Raw genomic sequence first — 22,378 nt, 5'->3', positions numbered from 1 at the left:
TTTTTTTTGTTCCAGCAAGTCAACTTCATATTTGTGACTTATGTTATTTCTTCTAATTTTATTGTTAGTTCTTCAATTTGTATTCCAAAAGATTGAACTCTTTTTACGTGCGTGTGTGTTTTTTTTTTTTTTTTGTAACTCGTCGAGTTGCAATTCTAATTTTTGCACTTCCTCCTTCATGTCCTCTATGTGCTTCTCGAGCTCTTGTGTCGTCCTGTCTTTGTCGGAACATTCTACTTGAAGATCAGCGAGTTGATGCTCGGGATCGTAATTCAATTTTTGGTCGTTAGCAGTAATAAGCTCACGTAACTTCACTTTTGAATTTGATCTTGTTTGGTCTTGATTGTGTTTTCCTGGTGCTTGTGGTGTTCTAAAAGTAATCGTCACGTTGCTTGCATTTTTAGTGCACATTGATACACTGCACTCTGCACAGGCAATGCTTTTGCTGTCATGAAATCTCTCTAACTTTTCAGTAACAAAACCTTTTATTTTATTATTTAATTTTGGATCATGCCCCTGGTGGAGATACATTATGTGTTCTCTTTACCTTTATTATGCACACGTTTTCCTTTTGCTCTCAATTTTTCGATCATCTTGTGCTGTTCTATATATTGTGTTCTTATGTTCTTCGCATATAAATCCTGTCGATTGATTTTATCTTTCAGTTGAGGTACATGTTTAATTATTTACCTGTGATTATGATGAACAACCTCAGCGTATTTCCTTTCTCTCTCTCTTTTTTTTTTTATGGATTTCTTGATAATCTTTTAGAAGTTGCTCGTTATATTTGGAAAGCTTTCTCACTTCGTCTTCAGCTGTTTCCTAACGGGATTTTTCTTCTTCAAGTCTTTCTGTAATCATTTTTTCTAAACTTCTCCATTTATTCTGTTCTTCTTCGAGTAATTTATTACGTTTCGGTATCTGGCTATCTTTTCCTTTAAAACATTTAATTTTATCAGAGAGTTCTCCTATTTTCAAACTTGCTTCATTTAAGGTAACTTTATGAATTTCCTATTGATGCTTTAACATTTGATGTAAGTCTTCTATTGCTGTTTCACGTTCTTTCAACTGTTCATTAAATTCGTTGTTTAGCATATCCACTCGAGAAATTTCGAGTTCTTGAGCATCGTTTCTTCTTTTAGAAATTTGGTTTATTTTCTCTCGCCTGCTGCTACATGTTGCTGTCATTTTATCAACTTCTTTCTTCTTTTTTTCTTTTTTTTTTTTTGTTGAACTTAAAATCTTGATTTAAGGTTTGTGTTTCACTATATGATTTATTATTATTAACTAGTTCAACATTATTTTCAGTAGATTTTTTTTCGCGTGATTTTTATACTTATTTAAATAGTTTAACATGAGCAAATGCATCGTACGTCAGATATACCATTTTTAATAAATTGTCGCCTTTACAACTCGAGTTACCTCTGAACGAGTCGCATGATTGATCAATAAGCCATGAGTAATTATGCAAATTCAGTTTTTTTTTCATCTATTTATTTGAATATTATAACAAAGACTTTACATTGAATATTTTATTAAAATTGTAAGTTTTTCATAAACGCTTCAAAAGCCACAGTCTATTGATCAACTCCTCTATCCTTTCTCTTTCTCCTCACTAAAATAGATAAATTCCTAATGTAGTTTGTGGATAATATTTTTTTTTTTTTTCTAAAGCAAATCACATTTATCATCTGATATATTTTTTGAAATAATTTCTGTCTGTACATTTTCTTCTTTTCCCTTACTCCTCTTTCTCTTTCTAATGAATTCTTTTTATTCCGTAAAATAGTTTTTGTATATTCAATTTTGTTAAGTGCAATCCTTATTTCTGATAACTTACTTTTATTAGATAATTCTTGTGAATCTTCTACTACATCTTCCATATCATTTTGAGTGCGGCTTCTACCTTCAGTAAATTTAATATCTTGAACCGTATCATTAATTTCAATAGCTCTTTCGGTATCAAGTAAATCGCACTTATTATTGAATATACCTTTTGAATTGACTTCTGTCTCTGTAGTTTCTTCTTTTGTATCTTCTTCGAGTTTTCTTTGTTCTTCTAATCCACCCTTCTCATTTTGTAGGATCTTCCTTGTATCTTCATCTTTTTTAACTTCGACTTTATCCGATCTCCTAGGTCTGCCTCTATGTTTCGCTTCATCAGTTGCTATTACACCCGTTACTGCATTATCATTTTCTACAGATTTATACCTATCGCTATCACTAGCTGTGTTCGTTAAAAGAACTTCCCTTCGTTGACGAGTATCAGTTGTTTCGTTTTCACTATCTGAAATTGATTTTTGTTTAACACCTCTTTTTTCTTCTTTGGCAAATTTATTTTCTACATTTTCCGATGCCTTTTGTTTATTAATTATTTCACACTTGTCTTCGATTAATTTCGTCTTTAAAGCGCTTCGCAAAATTTTATTTGTGTTTGATTGTCTGGCTTGATTATAAACAATTTCTTCAAATTTTGGCGAAGTAGCAGGCTTTGCAGCAACATTATAACGACTGCTCCGTTTACTACTATCTAACATAGATGGAGATGGATTCTTGTCATCTTTATTCTCTAAAGACTTCTCTTGTCTATTAGCATCTAAATTTCTCGACATAAGATCTGCTGAAGTTTTTGATTCTGTAGTGTCACACGCATTTTTCGCTGTCATCATTTGGTCTTCTTCTATAAGCAAATGTTCATTATTGTAAGCATTATCTCTTGCTTTTTGTATGGATTCTAATGATATATTTTGTTCAACGTTGTCTATTGATTTTGTATCATTTTCAGCAGTTGATTTACTAACTGCTTCTAATTCCTTCGTTTCAATTTGGTTTTCTTTATTTGTATCGCCGTCCAAAATATTTCTCATTGAAATATTATCCTTCTTGTTATGATCTTTTTCTGCTTCTCCTAAACTTTTACTTTTTTTGTCAAACCATTCTTGTAAATTTTGAGTATCTTGTGACGAAGATGGTGACAAATCATTATACAATACCGCAATATCTTCTTTCCTTCGTTTCACAGACTCTTTCTGGTATTCTGTTGAGCTATTGACATCAAACATTAAGTCTGTTTTAATGAAAATATAATCCTGTGAAGCGGTGTCAATTGATACTTTCTTTTCATAAGAATTTTCTACATTAGACTGCAATTCTTTTGAAAATTCTTTCAAAACCATTTCTTCATTTCCTACAGTAACGTCTGTTTTCTCCAAGCTTTTGTTCAAATTATTAGAAACTAAACTACCCTGATAACTCCGACTAGTCGCTGCTTTAATAGTCTCTGTTACGCCATGCGGCTTGCCATAGATTATATTCTTAACTGTCGGTCGCGGCACTATAATGTCGCAGACGGATCGTCGCGGCTGCCCGGCAAAACAAACATTGTAGTGGCAAGCGCATGGTTCATTAAGCAGGGCGACCTCCAGAAACGTCGATTCGTGGCCGTTATTTTATCTGGCGTAAAAGAATGTGGCGTGATCCGAAGGTAGTGGGGGTCGCCTTCCAGAAAAAATCAGAACATTTCGAGAAGCCAAACAGTCAACACACATCTTATATCGCGCATTACGTAGTCACATTTTCTTTTTGTTGTTCCATTTATATCTTTCTAGTTAATAAGTTGTTGCAATAAACATTAATTTAGTTGTGTTAATTTTGTGAAATTTCATTAAACTACCCTTATTATCATAATCGAAATAAGGGAATCGATCAGTTCGTGGCGTCGATTGTTTAATCGTAACGAGAACTTACAACTCTCGTTGACGTGATATCTCGCGATCGCGTCTCTCCGCGAATGATCGAAACAGTCTCTTTTAACAGTTTTCTTAACTTGATTTCGTTCTGCTTCTGCATAGCGTCTAGTATGGCCCGAATACTTGGATCCACACCAGTAGCCATAGGGCTAACAGAAGATGTGTCTTCTGATTTTTTGCTCATAGTGGTTATTGTACTGTTGTTGGAATCTGTACTAGCGAAGCTATTGTGACGAGTATATAATATTTAAAAGAATCCAGTTCTTTACCTGAATATTCTTCTTTTTGTGACCAGTTTCAGTTTTGGTGATGACCGTAGTCCGCTTTCCGTAGAAGTCGTTTTCACGTAAAGTGAGCTGATCTGCAGAGGTCCGCTGATCCCTCAATCGTCAATGATGCACGTATGCCGAAATGCGTAATTTCGTTTCCTTGAAGTTGATGGATCCGGGCACGGATCGCCAAAATGTCACGTAAAGTTGGTACTTGGGTTGCGAGAGAAAAGAAAGCTGAGTCGTAGCCCAACTATTAATTCTCTTTTATCGAACTTTATTATGACTTTGGCACTTACAGTAGAATAACGTTGAACAGAGAAAGGGGTGTTGTACAAGAACAGCAACTAGAACGAGAACTCCCCGGGCTGGGTGAAGTCTCGGCTTATATACACCCTGGCTTGGGGATGTTGGGGGGTTTGGTGTGGATTCCAAGGAGTCCGAAAGTCGGGGTTGGGGCCTTATCTCTGATGGGGACTAAGATGCGTCGCGGCGTTGGCGTCCGACAGTCGGGAGTCGATGTCTTTTCTCTGAGAGGTAATTGGTGTCACAGGGTCAACGGGACGAACTCTCCATCTAACAAAGGCATTAAGTAATCCTATAGCTCTCCTTAAAAGAAAGATTTGTAGCGGCACATGGCAGTAAACATTCCAACGGTTTCTGTCCCGTAGCTCGCCACACGCAGATCCTATTCTCCGGGCAGGATGTTTACCAGATGTCGACGCGTCTCCACAGTACGCGATCGGCTAGCCCGAGGACCGTCATAAACACTAATATCTAGTTACCTAAAATCCTTCAACAGATACACAGTCTTTGTCCCAGTTACGGGAAGACAGGAGAGACCTATTTTTCCACGAACGACGTCTCCCACTAGCAACCCTCCCTCAAGGGCGGCTAGCATCCTTTTCTAACTACCGATATGGAGATTGGCCAATTAGCAGCAACGTCAATTTCCCTTACTTTCCGAACGTAGGATGTCCCCGACGAATCCGATGATTTCGTGTCCTTAGACACACCCCGTCATATTTTTCCTCTGGGGTATCACCGGGTCGGAAAGTCTCTCTCTCTCTTGCGGTCTCATCGACAAAAAAGGATTAACTCCTTACGGTCAGCGAATATTAACACAGAATCCGACTTAGATTTTTTGCGAGTGCGTACGACTACCGTCCCGTTGTCCGCGGATTCGTTATTGAACCTAGGATCATTGTCATTAGTCTCTCGAATATCTAATAACCACGGTTACTTGTCCGGTTCTATGGTAATCGTATTTGCACTAGTCAATGTCTTCTCTATTGCATAACGACAACGTGTAACCCAAACGAAGATTCGTTTCACGCCCCTAACCCTAATTCTAATGTAAACCCGACGTATATATATATATAAATAAATAAGTAATTATAAATTAATATTACCTATTATTAATAATAATTTAATTATATATCTCAAGATAATAAAATATTTATAATTTATATTAATTTTTATATATAAATAATTAATTATATATAATACATTTTTTTCAATTTAAAGTTAAAATATTTATATTTATATTTTAATTTTTTTTATAAAATTAAATGTATGTATAAAGATTTTAAAATTAATATATTTAAAATTAATAATTATATATTAATATATACTTATATACAAGATAATTCAATTTTTATCAATTTTATTAAAAAATTTTATTTTATTACGTTAAATATTTATAAATTATTTTAATTTAATTATCTAATTAAATTATTATTAATTAATTATAATAGCAATATTTATAATAGTATTGTTAATTTTTTATTTTTATATTTTAAAATATATATATAATGTACGTATCCATTATGTATTTCCAATGTACGTACAGCAGATACTCACAGGAAAAACCAACGAGACTAATAATAAAATCAATGAATTAGAAAAAAAGAGCTATAGACAAATATCTTATAATATACCGTGGCATAATCTGCAATTTATTATAAAATAATTGATCCGAGCAGTATCAATTATAAAAGAAGATGGCTGAATATGATAGACACTGTCGAATACTAATCAAATATAATCATTTAGTTAATCTTTAAGATTTAAGTTAAGATACATCTTTGAGGAATCAATAAGTGTTTCGCTAATAGCCTAATAGATCTCTTGATAGATCAAACGAAGAAATACCTAACCGCGATTACAGCCAATTGGTACATATTATTCGATACATAATTAATATTTGTATCACGTACAGCGATGCAAGTGGTATTGAAGAAAATAGCCATTTTATGTTACAACTATAACGAGTAAATTTACTCGTTTAACTTGAGAGGAATTAAAAAGGTACCTGACTTTTAAATAAGCATTAAATAAGAAATTTAAATATCGCAGACGGTGATGTCGGTGTTATTCAAGAAAAGAGAACATTTTATTTTGTAATTAGCACGAGTAAATGAACGAATATCGATAATATAATATAAGGATTAATATGAATTTTATCTGGCTGATTATTTAAATACCATAACATATTTCACAGTAACGTCATCGACTGCCGTTAGGCTCTTTTCCCTTTTTGTTCAAACTAATTGATAGTCGAAAACTAGTATCAAGGAGGTGTGAATTTAGTCTTAGTTTGTAGAAACTATTAAAATGATAAAAATGGATACCGTATTAAATCGTCGAAGGCGCCAATTTACGATAAAAATTAAGAAATTGTTCAATTTGATTTTGTTACAATGGAAAACCCCTCCTTTGCTATGTCAAGAGATCGTTAACGTTTGATTGACATCTCGACACCTTGTCAAGATATATAAGGAACGCGGAAGTCGCGCGCGAGCTCTTTCGTGCCTGAAATTCCGGACAGTGAACATCCAAGAAGAATTTAAATATAAGGTAAATAAAAAAAATATCAAATAACAACATTGTAACTAGTAGTTTATAACGTCTAAGCCATTAATTTACAATACTTGAGAAATTAATTTATAATATTTAAGCTATTAATTTATAACATTTAAGCCATTAATATATAACATATAAGCAATTAATTTATAACGTCTAAACTATTAATTTATAACATTTGTTGAGATATGTATAATTTTCTGTGTTGGACTGGGTTAAATGTGTAGTAGAGATACTTGTATGTGAACATCAGCGTGTGGATGTATGTGTGTGCGCGGCGTCTCGAAAACAGATGAATGTAAACTGTCCAGTCGGTTAACAGTCGGGTATAGAAGAAAGTGCTGAGACGCGTGCAAGTGTGTATCGATGAATATATAAGAAATCGTCCATGAAATAAATATATTACTATTTTAAAATTAATCCTCAGTATAAATTTAGTGTTCTTATAACATTATTTCGACTTCAAAGATCCACAATTCTCAACAACATTTGTGCTATTAATTTATAACATTTAAGTTATTAATTTACAACATCTAAGTCATTAATTTACAACATTTGAACTGTTATTTTATACATTTAAGTTATTAATTTATAACATTTAGGCTATTAATTTACAACATCTTAGCCATTAATTTACAATATTTGAACTATTATTTTATACATTTAAGCCATTAATTTATAACATTTAAGCCATTAATCTAAAACAATTATATCATTAATTCTTAACAGTTATAACAATAATTTATAACAACATTTTCCCATTAATTCAATGTAATTATGCTCTTAATTTATAACAGTTGTACCCTTAATCGGAAGTAACTCTACATTCATTGATTTTAATCAATGCCATAAATTCATAGTGAGTGAATTAAAGATTTATTTTGCTTTATTTTATTAACGAAATCTATCAAGTCTTTGAAGTGCTATTTCATTTCCATATAGCATTATATTTTAACTCTGAATACAGTATTTGATTTCCAATTTCACTATTTCGTATAAAATCTGTGGTAACACAGAGTGTCGATGTATGTGTCACGTAAAATAACAAAATAAAAAAGGAATTTGAGGTAAAAAATAAAAAAAGAAAACTTTATTTTTTTTTTAACATCAATACACTTTACAATCTACTTCCGAACTCTAGGCGTGACTTTCTAAGACTGACTCTTATGATTTTACTTTCGATCGGATCCGATTACTTTCTTTTGTCATCCCTCAACATCCCCACCGTCCATGCATTTGTTAGGCGTCCGCGATCGTTGCCACGTGCTCTTTCTTCTAGAACCTTCGGTGGAAGGACCGTTGGGATGTTGATGGTTCATTAGGCACTTCAGCGATATACATTGTCGCCGAGTGCTTTATCTCTATCGTCAGTCCGTCGGATTTGAAGTATGCCGGTCGTGACATATGTAACGATATATGGTATAACGTTGTAACGTATTACTTTACATGATATAACTTTATAACGTATTACGTTATATGTTATAACGTTATAACGTTATAACGTAATACGTTATATGGTATGACGGTATAACGTATTATGTTATATGGTATGACGTTATAACTTATTACGTTATATGGGATGACGTTATAACGTATTACGTTATATGGGACTACCTGTTTCTGTCTGGAGATTGATTCCTAATACAACGTGTGTCCCATTATATCAGCATCTCTAAAGTACAATTCTATGTGATTTCTAGGGAGAACAATACAACCGATCCACACCTTCGTCAGGCAAAACGTTTATCCCGTGACCGTGGCTACGTTCGGCGACCAGTTGTCACCTCGAACCCACTTTCGCTTTCACAAATGTCAAACAATTACAAATGACAATTGCTTAATTACAGTTATGATAAAATCTAGGCTAAAGCATTAGAAGGCTTCCTCAAAATTGCAAAGGGAAGGCTCCGGTTTTCCTTTCATCTCCGACATATATAATAACCTGTTAATAGCAGCGTTCTCTTCAAGTTAACTACCCTTATTATCCCAAAAGAAATAAGGGATTGAACGATTCGTGGCGTCGATTAGTCAATCGTAACGGGAATTTACGACTCCCGTTGGCGCACTTCCTCGAGATCGCGTCTCCCCACGAACGTGCGAATTTACATATTTAACAATATATATATGGCGGGTTAATGTTGAAATTTTGGGTGTTTGGGCGTTAATTTTAGTTTCTTTACATTTTTTCCCTTTAGAAATACCTGCACTTTATCATTTATGGAAGTTTTGTTAACAGAAACGAAAAATTTAGAAAAGATATGTATAATCAAGGAATCTCAGGATAGCACACTTAGACTGCAGATTTTTCTGTATGCAAAAGTAAGTCAAAGGAAGAGGATGAAGTTTTCTTGTATAAGGCTTTGTTTCTGCTTGAGCTAGCTTACAATGAAATACGTTCAGTGTGACAGAGTATCGACAACTATTTCAAACTTTAGCTTTAAATACAAAAAGTTTACGCGCAAAAATAAGCTGAAGAAAAGAAAAATGTTTTTTTTCTTGTTTGACGTCTTATCCTGTCTGGCGGTATGGAATTATTCTGGAAAAGCCTGTATATGTACAGAGTATATAAAAAATACACTTATTTGACCGGACCACCTTAATTCTACAACTCTAGATGATACAGTTTTACAAACGTCTACTCATCGCGAGGACCAACTTGCCAACTTTAGAAAATAAGCTATGAGTCGCAATTGAACCGTTTTCTGGAGAAATGACGTTGAAATTCCATTGGGTCTTACATCGAGATTATTCGCAACAAGTTTATATTTCGCAGTCAGATAGAAAGTAAGCAATGTGACATTAACGAGAAAACAACAAGTTTTCGTTAGCAGGTGGGATAGCCCGTGATAAACAGAATGGAGCAATCAGTGTGATTTCACATTATTACAGAATTATCTACTGTGTGAAAAAAGACTTTCAAACAAAGATTCTGATTTTATTAGCTTTCTTTTAGAATAATAGAAAATAAAATTTGTAAATAACAATTAATCTCATTATTTTAAATAATATATTTAAACTTGTTGAAATTGCAAATAATTTATTTCTGTCTTTTAACATTTAAACAATTATTTAAATGAAAATTTATTTAATAGTGCCCAGTATTGCGCGCAACACATTTTTGGAACAACGAACAATTCGATAGTCGGTAATAGAGATAGATGGCAAAATAATTGGATTTATTGATAAAATGAGGATTAAATTGATTAAAAAAAGTATACAAATGTATACAAAAATGTATACAAATCCTACATATACAAGAATAATATCTTGCACATCATGGTATCCAAATATACTTTCCCAGTAAAGTTCCATTTGATCCTCGTGCTAAGTAGCATACGGTGCCAGCAAACGTCAATTTTTACAAAATTTTGCATGAATCAATCGATCCAGAGGCTCCGATCCTCCGAAATCACGCTAGTGGACACTTATACGCCCTGACACTTTTTATACATGCTGTACATAAAAATATATGTATCGAAACTGTTGTTATTTCTATACTCAGAGGTAAGATCAGAGTAGTTATTATTTTATTGAATGGATAAATCTATTACACCGTTCTGAGCCAAAAAAAGCCTTTATTGCACACGCTTACAAAAACTAGGGATAAAAACAAAAAAGCATCTTAAGCCTATCGATTAAATCTATCGATTGTAACTAGCATCATCCTCTAGTTACTATTTCTTATCACTAACGCATCTGCATATGGATGGCGAGCACGAACTCACGTTGTCATTTTCAACAGAAACTTTGATACAAAGTACGCAGATTTGTGTATAAATACATTACGGTTGAAAAATTGTTGAATATTTACTACTGTGTATCTGTTATACTTGATCGTTAACACCTGTTTTTTTCGCCTGCCTAACTTACTATCCTCAAAACATTATCAGATTATACATTTTGTTCGGCTGATAAAATGGAATTTCTTGGAATTTAGAGCTCCCTTTACATTCACTTGTTATTGTACGAGTATTTTGCTCGTTCACCAGCCGTTCACTCATTTTATTTTGCAATCGTGACAATTTGATGCTGCTTCTCCACTCTGTATAACGTGTTACCTACAAACACCAATATGTATATTGTAATATCGTAGAATAAATTTGAATTAGAGATCGGTTGAAAATAGAAAAAACCGTGTACGTCGTCCTTCTGTGGTTCGTTTACATTTAAGAGCGCCTATGTGACTAAAGTCACCTAGTTCTTACAGAGATATGAGAAAAAACAATAAAGAACGCTAGAGCAGAAGGACGGTTTCGGGTTCAAGGAGCGATGACCGAGAGGTCAGAGTATGCGAGTCGAAAAGCGAGTGTGTTGCGAGAGTCAGAGCTAATTGAATCGTTGAAGAGTAGAGTCGTTAGAGGTTTCGAGTTGTCGAAGAGTAGAGTCGTTAGAGGTTTCGAGTTGTCGAAGAGTAGAGTCGTGAGAATTGATAGAGTTGTTAGAGAGAGAGAGTGTGTGTGTTAGATTCGTTGTGACGAGAGTGATCAAATAACTGTAAAGTTATTTGATATAGATACGAGTATTGCATTTAGTTCCGTTAAATAAATATCGTTCTCTGTCCAATTTATATTTGTATATTCAATTTAATATTAATAAATTGTAAGTAATCGAAAAAAAAATTTCTATCCTTATTTTCCGATATTACAATATAATCTGATGCATTAATTACTATACGATACACCATGAGGACGTTAAAACACGCAAAACGAAATAGATAAACAGTATCTGCTAAAATTATAGCTATAATATATAATATAATATATAATATAATATAATATAATATATTTTTGTTACAGTCGACTTCTCCAAAAGTCAAAAGCTTGTCTTGTTATTGGCACGTACCGTAAACACTCGACTAATTGCGTATTTCTTAAAGCTATATTTTCCCCCTTTACAACTTTTTTACGAGATTAGTTTGAAATCAGCCCAATTGATAAACCATTTCAATTTTCAATCTCTATATTCAAAATTTATTATAATCAATTCTATTTTAGTTTTTGCTATCAAAGGAACATAAATTGGAAGTTGAAAAAAAAACATGGGTTCTAATTAAATATTACTATCTGCTTCTATTCTTAATCGTTACGAATTATTTATACATTATTACCAATTATCAATTGTTTATTATACATTGCTCGTTGCATTCACCCTATTACCCCTACACTTCCGTATCATCAACCATATTGCTATCTTCGAATAATTTTCCTCAAACGCAAAATCTCCCACATACCTAACCTTTTAATTTCAAAGCTAATTAATTCAGGGACATCTTCGATCTTTAACAAGCGTGTATCCTACCAATGATTAGCAGCTACTCTTCATTAATTCATTAATTCATTGATTCAATCTGTAACGTTTCTAGTATGTACATCGCATGTCGTATCATTGTATCGGTATTGTATCTGTTGATTCGAAAGATAGCTGGTTACTCAGGTGGCTAAATTGATCTCGCCATAGACGAAACTTATTTGTGTATCCATCTATGTATATATAAAAGATATACACAAGCAAACAGATAAGGCAATCGAGAATCAATGGATTCAATAGCCGGTAAATATTTACAAAAAAAGGAGATACCGCCGATTTTGACATTTTTTAAATATTTTGTTAATGTTATCAGTTTGAGTAAGATTTTATTCGAGGATTGCCGTTCATTAAAAAGTTAATATCAAAAAAGTTCAATGAGTCATTTGCATTTAAGAGAGTGTACTTAGTCAGATTCTTAGTAAACACTTATCCAACAGCCGATCGTTTAGTAATTTTCGATTCGATTATTCGTGTTCGTTTTTTCGTGTTCGATAACGTTTTGCAGAAAAAAATTCGATTCAATGTTTGTAATATGTCGTGTATACAATTTTAATAATTACATTCGATAATTGCACAAAAATCGGGACTGAAACGTTACAATTATGGAGACTCTATTCCTCAAAATTGACAACGCGAATGAAAGAGAAAGAGAGCCTCGTTAAAGGCTGGCGATAAGTTGAAAGATTCTTATTTGCGATTTTTGATCAATGAAATTTTTGCTAATATGTTTCTTGCGTTTTACTGGTTAAAATGACACCAAACACGATAAAATTTGGAACATATTTGCTTACTTAATAATTGATAATTAAATATTATTCATATTATATCATGTTTGATCTTATTTTAGTCGGGGAAATCCTACAAATGCGTTAGTGGAAATTTAATTTTAAAAAGCCTAAAATAAGGCAATTTTCAGTTTTGAATGATTACTCGGATACATTGTCTCAACGATAACTGATAATATTGGATCATGTTACACTGCTTGATCGCAATGGACCGCCAAATTTCCGCGATACCTCAGGGAAATCTGTCCTTCTCAAAGTGGACACGACGGCTGTGTAACTACGTAGAGGACTTTTTCGTGCAATTATCGAATGTTTGTACTAATCGTTTAATTTCTTGTTCCAAAATTCTTATTCTTTATATTAGATGAATAATTCAAATATCTCACTGTGAAGTACCTGTGTTATTATTGATTGGTGTTTTATAATTATATTAAACAACGAATACTGAATAACGAAGTATTTTTCGGTTAAGGATTTCTTTCGTTATTCATAATTAATAATTATTATACATAGCAATTTCGACAAAGTAACGAAGATGTAGAGTCGAATTCGAGTACGATAAGTAGTCACAGAAAATTTATCTTTTCTCCAATTGATTGCGTCTCCTAGTTTAATGGTGTTTTATAAACGGGCCGCTTATCTTGAAAATGGTAAATCCATTTTCCTTTGTTTCGGAATATTGAAACATTACGTTCTGGACACACATTACGATTGGACTATTTTACTACGTTTTATGACCTTGAGTGACCTTAAATGACCGCGATATTTAAATCCGTCTTCAAAAGAGCAACAATGGGACAAATAGGTATTCAAAACTACACGGCTACACTTAAAAAAAAACGAAGCCTATTAAAGTGTTCTTTAAAACTCGTAAACGCGTCCATCTGAGAAAAACTTTTTCCATCGCGTAATAGCCTCCTCGAAACCAAACAACTTTTGTTTCAAACATTTCCCTGCGTCTCAAAAAATTGAAAGAATTATTCAGGTGGTTTGCTGTTGAAGACTCAGCCTGTATATCCCCAAAATTCCATGTAGTTCTGATTGTTAGGCAAACTGATATTGTAATCTAACACGAGTCAACCTTATCAAGGGGCGAGAGGGAGGGGGTGTCAATAGACTAAACACAGAAGTATTCGCCTCTATATGTACCTCTATTCGCTATTTTGAACATGAACAGAAAGATAACAGTACGGAGTGGGTGAGAAAAGCATTAAGAATTTTGATCCAGCATTTTTTAATCTCTTTATTGCGACATGAAAACTACGGAAAAAGTAATTTAAAAAAGCGACCAGATATCAATGACCTACGAAAAAGATAAAATTCATCCGGACAGAAAGAAGGAAGAAAACTATTTAACGTTTCATCAGAGAAAAAGAATCGAGGAAAAGGCTTGGTTATTGATCTTGTGAGACAGGAACGTCATAAATGCTAGTATAGGTAATCTTGCAGAAATTGTTAAGAATCTTTATCGTAGTTTGGTATGAAAAATATCGAATAATTTGGATTTCGAATCACATACAAAATAAGATGCAGGGGAGAGTCGCACAGTACCTTGTGCTAGAGTTGGTAAAAATGAAAATTTACAAAGTGACTTTATAGCACAAATGGAACTTGATAAAAGTAGGTAAATTAATTTTATGAAATTCAATAATACGAATTGGCGAATTGACAATGTGCAAGAATAGTAATGTCGGAATTTGTAGGAAACGAAAAATTGTCGTCCAGTACCGATCAATTATTTAATTATTTGATCTTTTGCTCTAAATGGTTAATAATGTTTTAAAAAGTCCTCTAGATGTCAGTATACATATTCTTATTCAAATTTGATTTTTATGTATATCGTATGGAAAATACTTAATATTTTCTTGATCTGCGCATTCGACGTGTGCCCAGACTTCACATTCGTCGTTTTTGAAACATTGAAAGCTTCAGTGACCTGTCTTTGGGCCATTTTATTTTTGAAGAGTAGCTTCGAAGCCCCATTCATGTTCTCTTCTGACCATTTCTCTCTTTTCTGTTTTGGACTTTCAGACATTTTTCTATGGAAAAGGTAGAAGAAAAATTAAACGGACACCTTCTAAGTTAGTCTCAGTTGCCAAAATATTGAACTTACAGGTAAAAGAAATTCGGTCTATGACTAAATCATCGGTATTGGACGACAAATACGTTGAACAAATACGTTTTAGATTATAATGTATATAATATACAAAGGAAATTATAAAAGTGGGGCAAATAACTGGTAATTACACTTAATAAATTAGATATAGTATACATTAAAAAACATTTTACTTACCTGAGAAACAACATGTCAACTCTAGAAAATAATTTTTAATTTTCGAGATATCAATGTATATGTTTGACATATCAGATCAATATGGCTCCGAAATATGTTACACGGAATTGTTCATTTTCATTTGTTTGTTCCAATAAAAGCGTGAAATCTGGTGAAAAATTCTATGTATTTAGAAATTAACAGAAATGTTAAGTGAGCTGTTATTTTGCCCGCATTGTATTTCTTACATGTAATGCCTGTTACACGTTTTATCTTTAAAATAGTAAACTCATTATTTACTCGAGATTTATTCCTAGCGCACAAATATTTTTCAATAGAGCGATGCAAAGTTTTACTGTATCTCGGATCATCACAAGTTAATCAAAATCTTGAGGATTCGATTTCACCTGCTCAAAGTGACTTTTGCAGGCAAAAGAAATTGTTCCTCGGATACTTTAATATTTTTTACTAAATTTCATCAAAAATAGAATTTTATTTGCTAATAGAAGATAACTATGTTTTGGTACTCCTACAGAACAATATCACGACATTCGCTAAAATTACAAATATTGTACAGTATATTCACTACAAGGCTAATTGAAATAGCTTGTAATCCAACATATAAGAATGCTACTTGCAAAGTATCTTTGCTAGTAACAGTTTAAAGTAGAGAGATATTCCTAAAAAATCATATATTTTATACATATATGTACGTAGTATATACAGTGGATATAACTATCTTTCTGAATTTATAAAATAACAGTATATAATAATAAATAATAATAATAATAAAAAAATAATATAATAATAAATAAAAATAACATAATAATAATAAATTTATAGAATAACAATATTCCAATACTTATATTTTTCCTTGTTGCAATTTTGTAAACCGTCAAAGCGTTTACAACAGAAATTCCCAGAAGGAATTGAATGCCAAGTTTTCTGTACCATTTGATTCCTTTTCTAATTGTGGTGGCATAAGAAACCATTTGATCGGAATAATCTATACCACACTTTCCTTCGTTATATTCGACAACAGCTAGCGGTTTTAATGTAGCGAACAAGCGAAACGAAAGATCATTCTTGAGACCATCACTTGAGCGATTCGCATTACTAAAATATCGATAGGAGCACCTAGCAGAGAACGCTTAGTACTGCTGTACGCGTGGCCTGACGCAGATTTTTTTGAAAACACGCGTGGCAGTCAATGTGTTAATAAACTATTAAACTACATGTCGTGAAGAAGTATCCCCTTTATGAACATTTATTAATAGCTCTAGAGTTGATAATATTAGCTTGAGGAAGTTCTGTATGTACGTGTAATTGATAGTACTCGCGTACACCTGTGCGTGTAAAACGTTTCAAGTTAATAAAGAGAACATGATACACGTGGAATAGGTATGAATAAAAATTACAAGAAGCCGGAGAATATCCTAAAACATATGCCATGATAAAATATAAATTGTAAAGAGTTATAGATCATGTTATTATATATTAAAATTATGCTTAACAAGCAGATATTAGCGTAAATATGACGCTGCGTTAATTAAATCCAACAATATTGAGAAAAGAACAAATTGAACAATACCTAGAAATAATTTAGAAAAACACTGTTAGATCAATTTCAAATTGGGTTTTCTTTACTCGATGTCAAACTTAACTCTTATTCGTCTTTTGCATAAACTCTTTTCGTGATATGAAACTTTAGAGTTGACATGCTGCTGATATTAATTGCACACGCAGAATAAGATTTTCCAAATTGAACCGAAACGATTTAGACAGAAAAATGTAATACTTTCAATACTCATAACAATTATTTATGCATTCCGCATATAAACCTACCGAACATTTATTACTTACTTTTAGCTCAAAAATATTTGATATACTACTACCAAGCAAATATTAGATTGAAGAGGAAATCATACATGAAAGATGTCACTTTTTTTTAATAAAAAGTTCGTTCTCATCAAAGTTTCTGGCAATTTATTACATACCTGTGTACAAAGTGGATTACTTTGTAACACAACTGGAAAGTAACTTTCTTTAGTAATGATTTACGTAATAAATTACGCAAAAAGTAGAAAGAAGATTATATTTTAAATCATATTCTAAGAATAACTGTATTTTAAATGTGATTTCAAAAGAATTTTGAATTTAAAAATTCGTCAAAAGTACATACGTACTTACTACTTCGACACGATCTAGGCTAATTATGTGTACTAATGTTTATACATCTTGATAGTAGCTGTATTCAAAGAGCGCGTCGAATCTTTTTATAGTATTTGCCTTTTGATGTATTAAAAGTATTGTAGTAACTGATGGTTTCTTAGAGTAAGGACAAGTGATGATGGTAGAGTTCAAAGTTTAGTGTATTTTAATAAGTGATATTCAATAACAAAAGGACCGACTACAATATCGTCGCACGCCAACTCACACTCCGTGTCCGCTCAACTCGCACTCTGCTTCTCGACTGACTCTCCGGCCGTTGTAGCACTCTATTGTCTTTTGCTAGGCCCACCGCACACGTGTTCTGCAGACGCTCGTAGCCAGGGTCACGTAGGTCTTTTCGGCAAGGCTATTTACTTGAAGGACCCGGTAATGCATTGATGGAGCCGACAGCGCCTCGGCTCTCGCGACATTGTCTGTAGTTAGCTCGACGTTTCTTGGGCCCTTCTCCCCGATACTACAGTATCATTAGAGATATTCTTCTTATTATCGCAAATATGTATTGTTCTGCTCATTGCATCGACAAGTGAACGGATTTTAAGCTTCCTATTCTTTTACATTTTCAATATTTCCAGAGTTATTTGTTTTCAGTAGAAAAAATATTAATTCCTACCACTTTTGAGAGGAATTGTTTAGAAGTGTATCCTGTTTATCTCGAATCGCTCAAATATATCGGGGAAAAAATGAATGGCACAAAAATCGAATGACATCGAAAGGGATATACTATTATATTCGTGTGTATTTACTTTGCGTGTATTGTCTTAACATGAAATCTCTTGCGTGTTAAAATATTTCAATGGATATCTCCATTTTTTGTTACATAATCACGCAGCTGACGTTCAGACATCTCTAAAATACTAGAAACTTGCGTCTTTCGCACCATCCGCTATCGTAATAGAAACTTTCAAATTCGACAGAGCAATACAAAGCACGTGTCACGTAAAATAACAAAATAAAAAAGGAATTTGAGGTAAAAAAATAAAAAAAGAAAACTTTATTTTTTTTCTAACATCAATACACTTTACAATCTACTTCCGAACTCTAGGCGTGACTTTCTAAGACTGACTCTTATGATTTTACTTTCGATCGGATCCGATTACTTTCTTTTGTCATCCCTCAACATCCCCACCGTCCATGCATTTGCTAGGCGTCCGCGATCGTTGCCACGTGCTCTTTCTTCTAGAACCTTCGGTGGAAGGACCGTTGGGATGTTGATGGTTCATTAGGCACATCAGCGATATACATTGTCGCCGAGTGCCGCCACATCTTTATCTCTATCGTCAGTCCGTCGGATTTGAAGTATGCCGGTCGTGACACACGCGAAAAGTGACTGACCAAAAAAGAACTGAATGTTTTGACGACATTAAGAAACTGCAGCCTTGTATTTCAGCAATATCATACCAGCAATAACAAATTTTGAGAAATATCTTTATGTTCTATTCCTGTGGTATACTTTGGATAACGCTAATCCCGGCGACACACTAAATTTTGAAATCCATACGACTGATTCTACAGAAGCGGGGATTCTACAGCAGCGATTTCGCTTGCACAGTTGTTCATTTAATTTGTGAATTGTAAGAAACCTCAAGTATGTCAGAGGACATAGTGATATTGCTACAAAAGCGACTAGACAAATAGAGAGCTACATGTGATTTTATCGTATATTTTTAACCCTTTCGCTTCGGCAATCCAGTCCGCCGAAGTACTGTCACTGAACGGAAACGCGCGCCAGAAATACGCACAGTGTGCGTGGCTACTGTATATACGTTTTCCTAAGTCTTAAATAATAATAATTCTTGTAAGAACCGTATACGAAATATCGTTTCACTGTCAATGGATTTAGTAGATTTTTTAGCATGAAACAATATACGATTTTGATGTTGTTTCAACAAGGAGTAACTTAAAGAAGTGATTAATCCAATATGTCAATAAAATCAAGGGAAAATGTTCTGTCGATAACGAAAAAATATATTAATGACCACAGATAGCATTTGTATATGCATCATTTTTGTCAAATTTTGTCTTCAAAACACAACTTTTTAATATTCCTATTTTATCTACTTTTGATAAAATACATTAAACACATTTCAATACTAAACTAAAGATCTTTAAACTTAAAAATGACTTTTGCTTATTTCCATGTCACAAACAATTGGCTTTAATAATTATCGATCAATACTCTCTTATTCGTAAGCACATCAGCATATTCGATCCATGCAAATTCACGTAAAATGTTACTACTTCCTGCCTTTCGTTACATGTATCTTAATAAATTGTATCTTATTAAATCTTAATAAATATGAGTCTTAATAAAAAGAAGTTACTTTTTACGTAGACCAAACCTAGTTCTATTATTAAGCGCGTAAGCAGATAAGATGAAGATCAAATAGAGGCAAAGCTAAAAAATAACGACTATATATTTTCATGTTTCAGCGTTGAAAACTTATGTGGGTGAAACGCTAGAATTGACTGGAGTTCTTCGACAAGAAATGGGCACTTGTCTTTGCATAGACAGCAACAATGTGCCTCCGACAGTCAGCAAACGTTACTCTGTACAAGTTCACTGTATGTATTATTAAGCGCTTATCATAGAGTTATTATATTATACAAGGTGAATCAGAACAGGTGGAAAATATGGCAGAGGTTGATTCTGAATACTGAAATAAGAAGAAAATTTTATATAACATAATATGCCTAATATGACCATACGTTCCGCTTATAGCTTATTTTGCGATGCTAAACATTACACAGATGAACGATTTCTTGGAAAATAGATAAATCGTGCTGGCCTTATTTCCGGACCAATACGCTCTTCGGATCCGAATCCGTTCGATTATTAAATACGGGGACGTTTAAAATCTCTTACTTATAAAACGTTAGTTGACGTGACGATCAAAATTTTCGACAAATTCGTGTAAGCTGTTCGAACAAGATGGACGATCTATGACGCGACGCATTCGCGTTTCCGTAGAAACTGGAACTGGTCGATTCGAGTAATTTCTCTAAAGATAGGTAAGAAAGTACTGTGACACAAAGCAAGCGTCTACTCGAAAACGTTTATACGAAATTTTCTTCTCATTTTAATGCGCTGAATCAGCCCCTGCTTGCCTGGAAGCCGTACTTTCCACATGTCTCGAACTCTATCATACCGATCCACTAGGTAAACAAAATAAAAACCTGCCAAGCACTGTGGCGGCACGGGCCACGGAACTTTTCAACGGCTCCGGATGCAAAGCGCGACGCCGCCAAAGCGCAACACCGACGTGCCCAATGTACCATCGATATCTTCACACTCCTTCCGCCGAATTCTCGGAAGAGCATACACGTGCCAGCACTGGCGGCACATCTAATGAATGCACGCTAGTGGGGGATATCGATGGGCTACGAAGGGAAGAATCTGCGCGATCCGAAACAAAAGCACAGGCAGTCTGTCTTACGCCATTAAATGTGAAACTCCTCGGTACTATTTGCATAGCAACGCGTCGAATGATCTCTCGGTGTCTATCGTTATTTGTTAGTTGTTACCAGTTGTCTGTTAAGTGTAATTGTTAATTGTTAATTGTTAACTCTGATTGTTGATTAGTTCTAAATAAACTATTGTTCGTTAAAAACACCAAGAGTAGTTCCTTACGCACCTATCACCATACCACCTCAGCACGAACGCCGTATAGATTGTTTTCACCTGTTCGATTCGTGCTAGATTTGACTAAAATACTCATGCGAAGTTATTGAAAATATAAAATCCGAATTAACATCCAGTTTTCAACAACCTGTCTAAAGATACCGCTCACAAACAAGCTATCATTTCTTGAAACAAATATATAAGATTTATTTACGTTATCAATTTTGTCGTGTGTCGAAATACAGCCCACTCAAAACATTCTATGGACCAAACGAAAAAATTGTTGACATTGATTGTCAACAAGTCCTACAAACTAGGATCTTTCATATTTCTTTCGCTTTTGATAATTAGACACAACCTCCCGCTAGCCGATGAGTCATTCTGCTATATTTGGCTTATCCTTTGTTATTATACAAATTACTGCCATTGTTCACGGCTGATCTACTAATTCGTTTGGTGACTAGACACTACGTTACATATTTTAATCAAATAAACTCATAATTGTATCGATAAAATACTTCCTATCAGTACAATATATGATCTAAAATTTAAACATCCTGCTTCAGGGCGACATATCCAGTGAATTAACGGCGCCTGAACAATCCCTTAAAACGGGTAAATCTATAACTTTATTATCTAATTTCAACCTAATATCCACAAACTGATCAACATAATTTCACTATGCCCAAAAAGAATCGCCTTGCAAATGATATCGATATTTACGACATTTCTTTGCTATATTAATATAGTATTATTTGTTATAGATCCAGACCACCGACCTCGACCAGGGCTATCAAAATTCGCCTTCGTCATGGCCAATAACCAATATAATATTAACTACGATAGAAACTGTCATTGTTAATTTAACACTAGCTATCGCTGCTATAATACGAATAGCCTGTATACATATTAAATAAACTGTAATAAATAACTTATTATTTTTAAATACACCCTATCTTATTTATCTACACCTTCCTTTGTCTTACGTCCACCTTGACCTACGCATTGTCACGTAAAATTCGTGATAAAAAAGGATTTTTGCAATCCACTAGCGATAAAAAGTTCGCGTACAAGGTAAATAGCGGGCAAAAGAACGGTATAAAGCATAGAGTGTAGAGTATAGTAGCATCGCAGAAAAAGAAAAATCAACAGCTTGGTCGGTCATTGAGCAGCAACAGATCGAGCAACGATACAAATGATCATGGAAGTGCGTTTCTGCTTCCCGGTCTGTTCGAACTATGACGATTTGTCTTTCTGATCTTTCCGACTCGACCGTTGCA

The 22,378-nt window shown here is 33.7% G+C and overlaps 1 protein-coding gene and 1 long non-coding RNA gene across 2 annotated transcripts in view; one reads left to right on the top strand and one right to left on the bottom strand.

Moving 5' to 3' along the window:
- Nucleotides 1-718: 718 nt before the first annotated feature.
- Nucleotides 719-22,378, bottom strand: part of LOC126875504 (uncharacterized) — a 258,579-nt gene continuing 236,919 nt past the window's right edge. Inside the window, exons 2-3 of the mRNA XM_050638482.1 lie at nucleotides 1,994-2,560; nucleotides 719-1,906 (exon numbers count right to left, since the gene is read on the bottom strand). Of these exons, the coding sequence (XP_050494439.1) occupies nucleotides 1,578-1,906; nucleotides 1,994-2,537 (873 nt within the window). The 5' untranslated portion in view covers nucleotides 2,538-2,560 and the 3' untranslated portion in view covers nucleotides 719-1,577. The remainder of the gene's footprint in view (nucleotides 1,907-1,993; nucleotides 2,561-22,378) is intronic.
- LOC126875549 (uncharacterized) lies at nucleotides 5,615-20,917 on the top strand. The gene is made up of 3 exons (XR_007693549.1): nucleotides 5,615-6,877; nucleotides 19,910-20,041; nucleotides 20,637-20,917. It is a non-coding gene; the product is annotated as an uncharacterized LOC126875549 (long non-coding RNA).

Source organism: Bombus huntii, chromosome 18 (assembly GCF_024542735.1).
Source record: "Bombus huntii isolate Logan2020A chromosome 18, iyBomHunt1.1, whole genome shotgun sequence".
Classification (NCBI taxonomy): Eukaryota; Metazoa; Arthropoda; class Insecta; order Hymenoptera; family Apidae; genus Bombus; species Bombus huntii.
The sequence above is the reverse complement of the archived record's forward strand: the minus strand, read 5'-3'. Positions and strand labels throughout refer to the sequence as shown.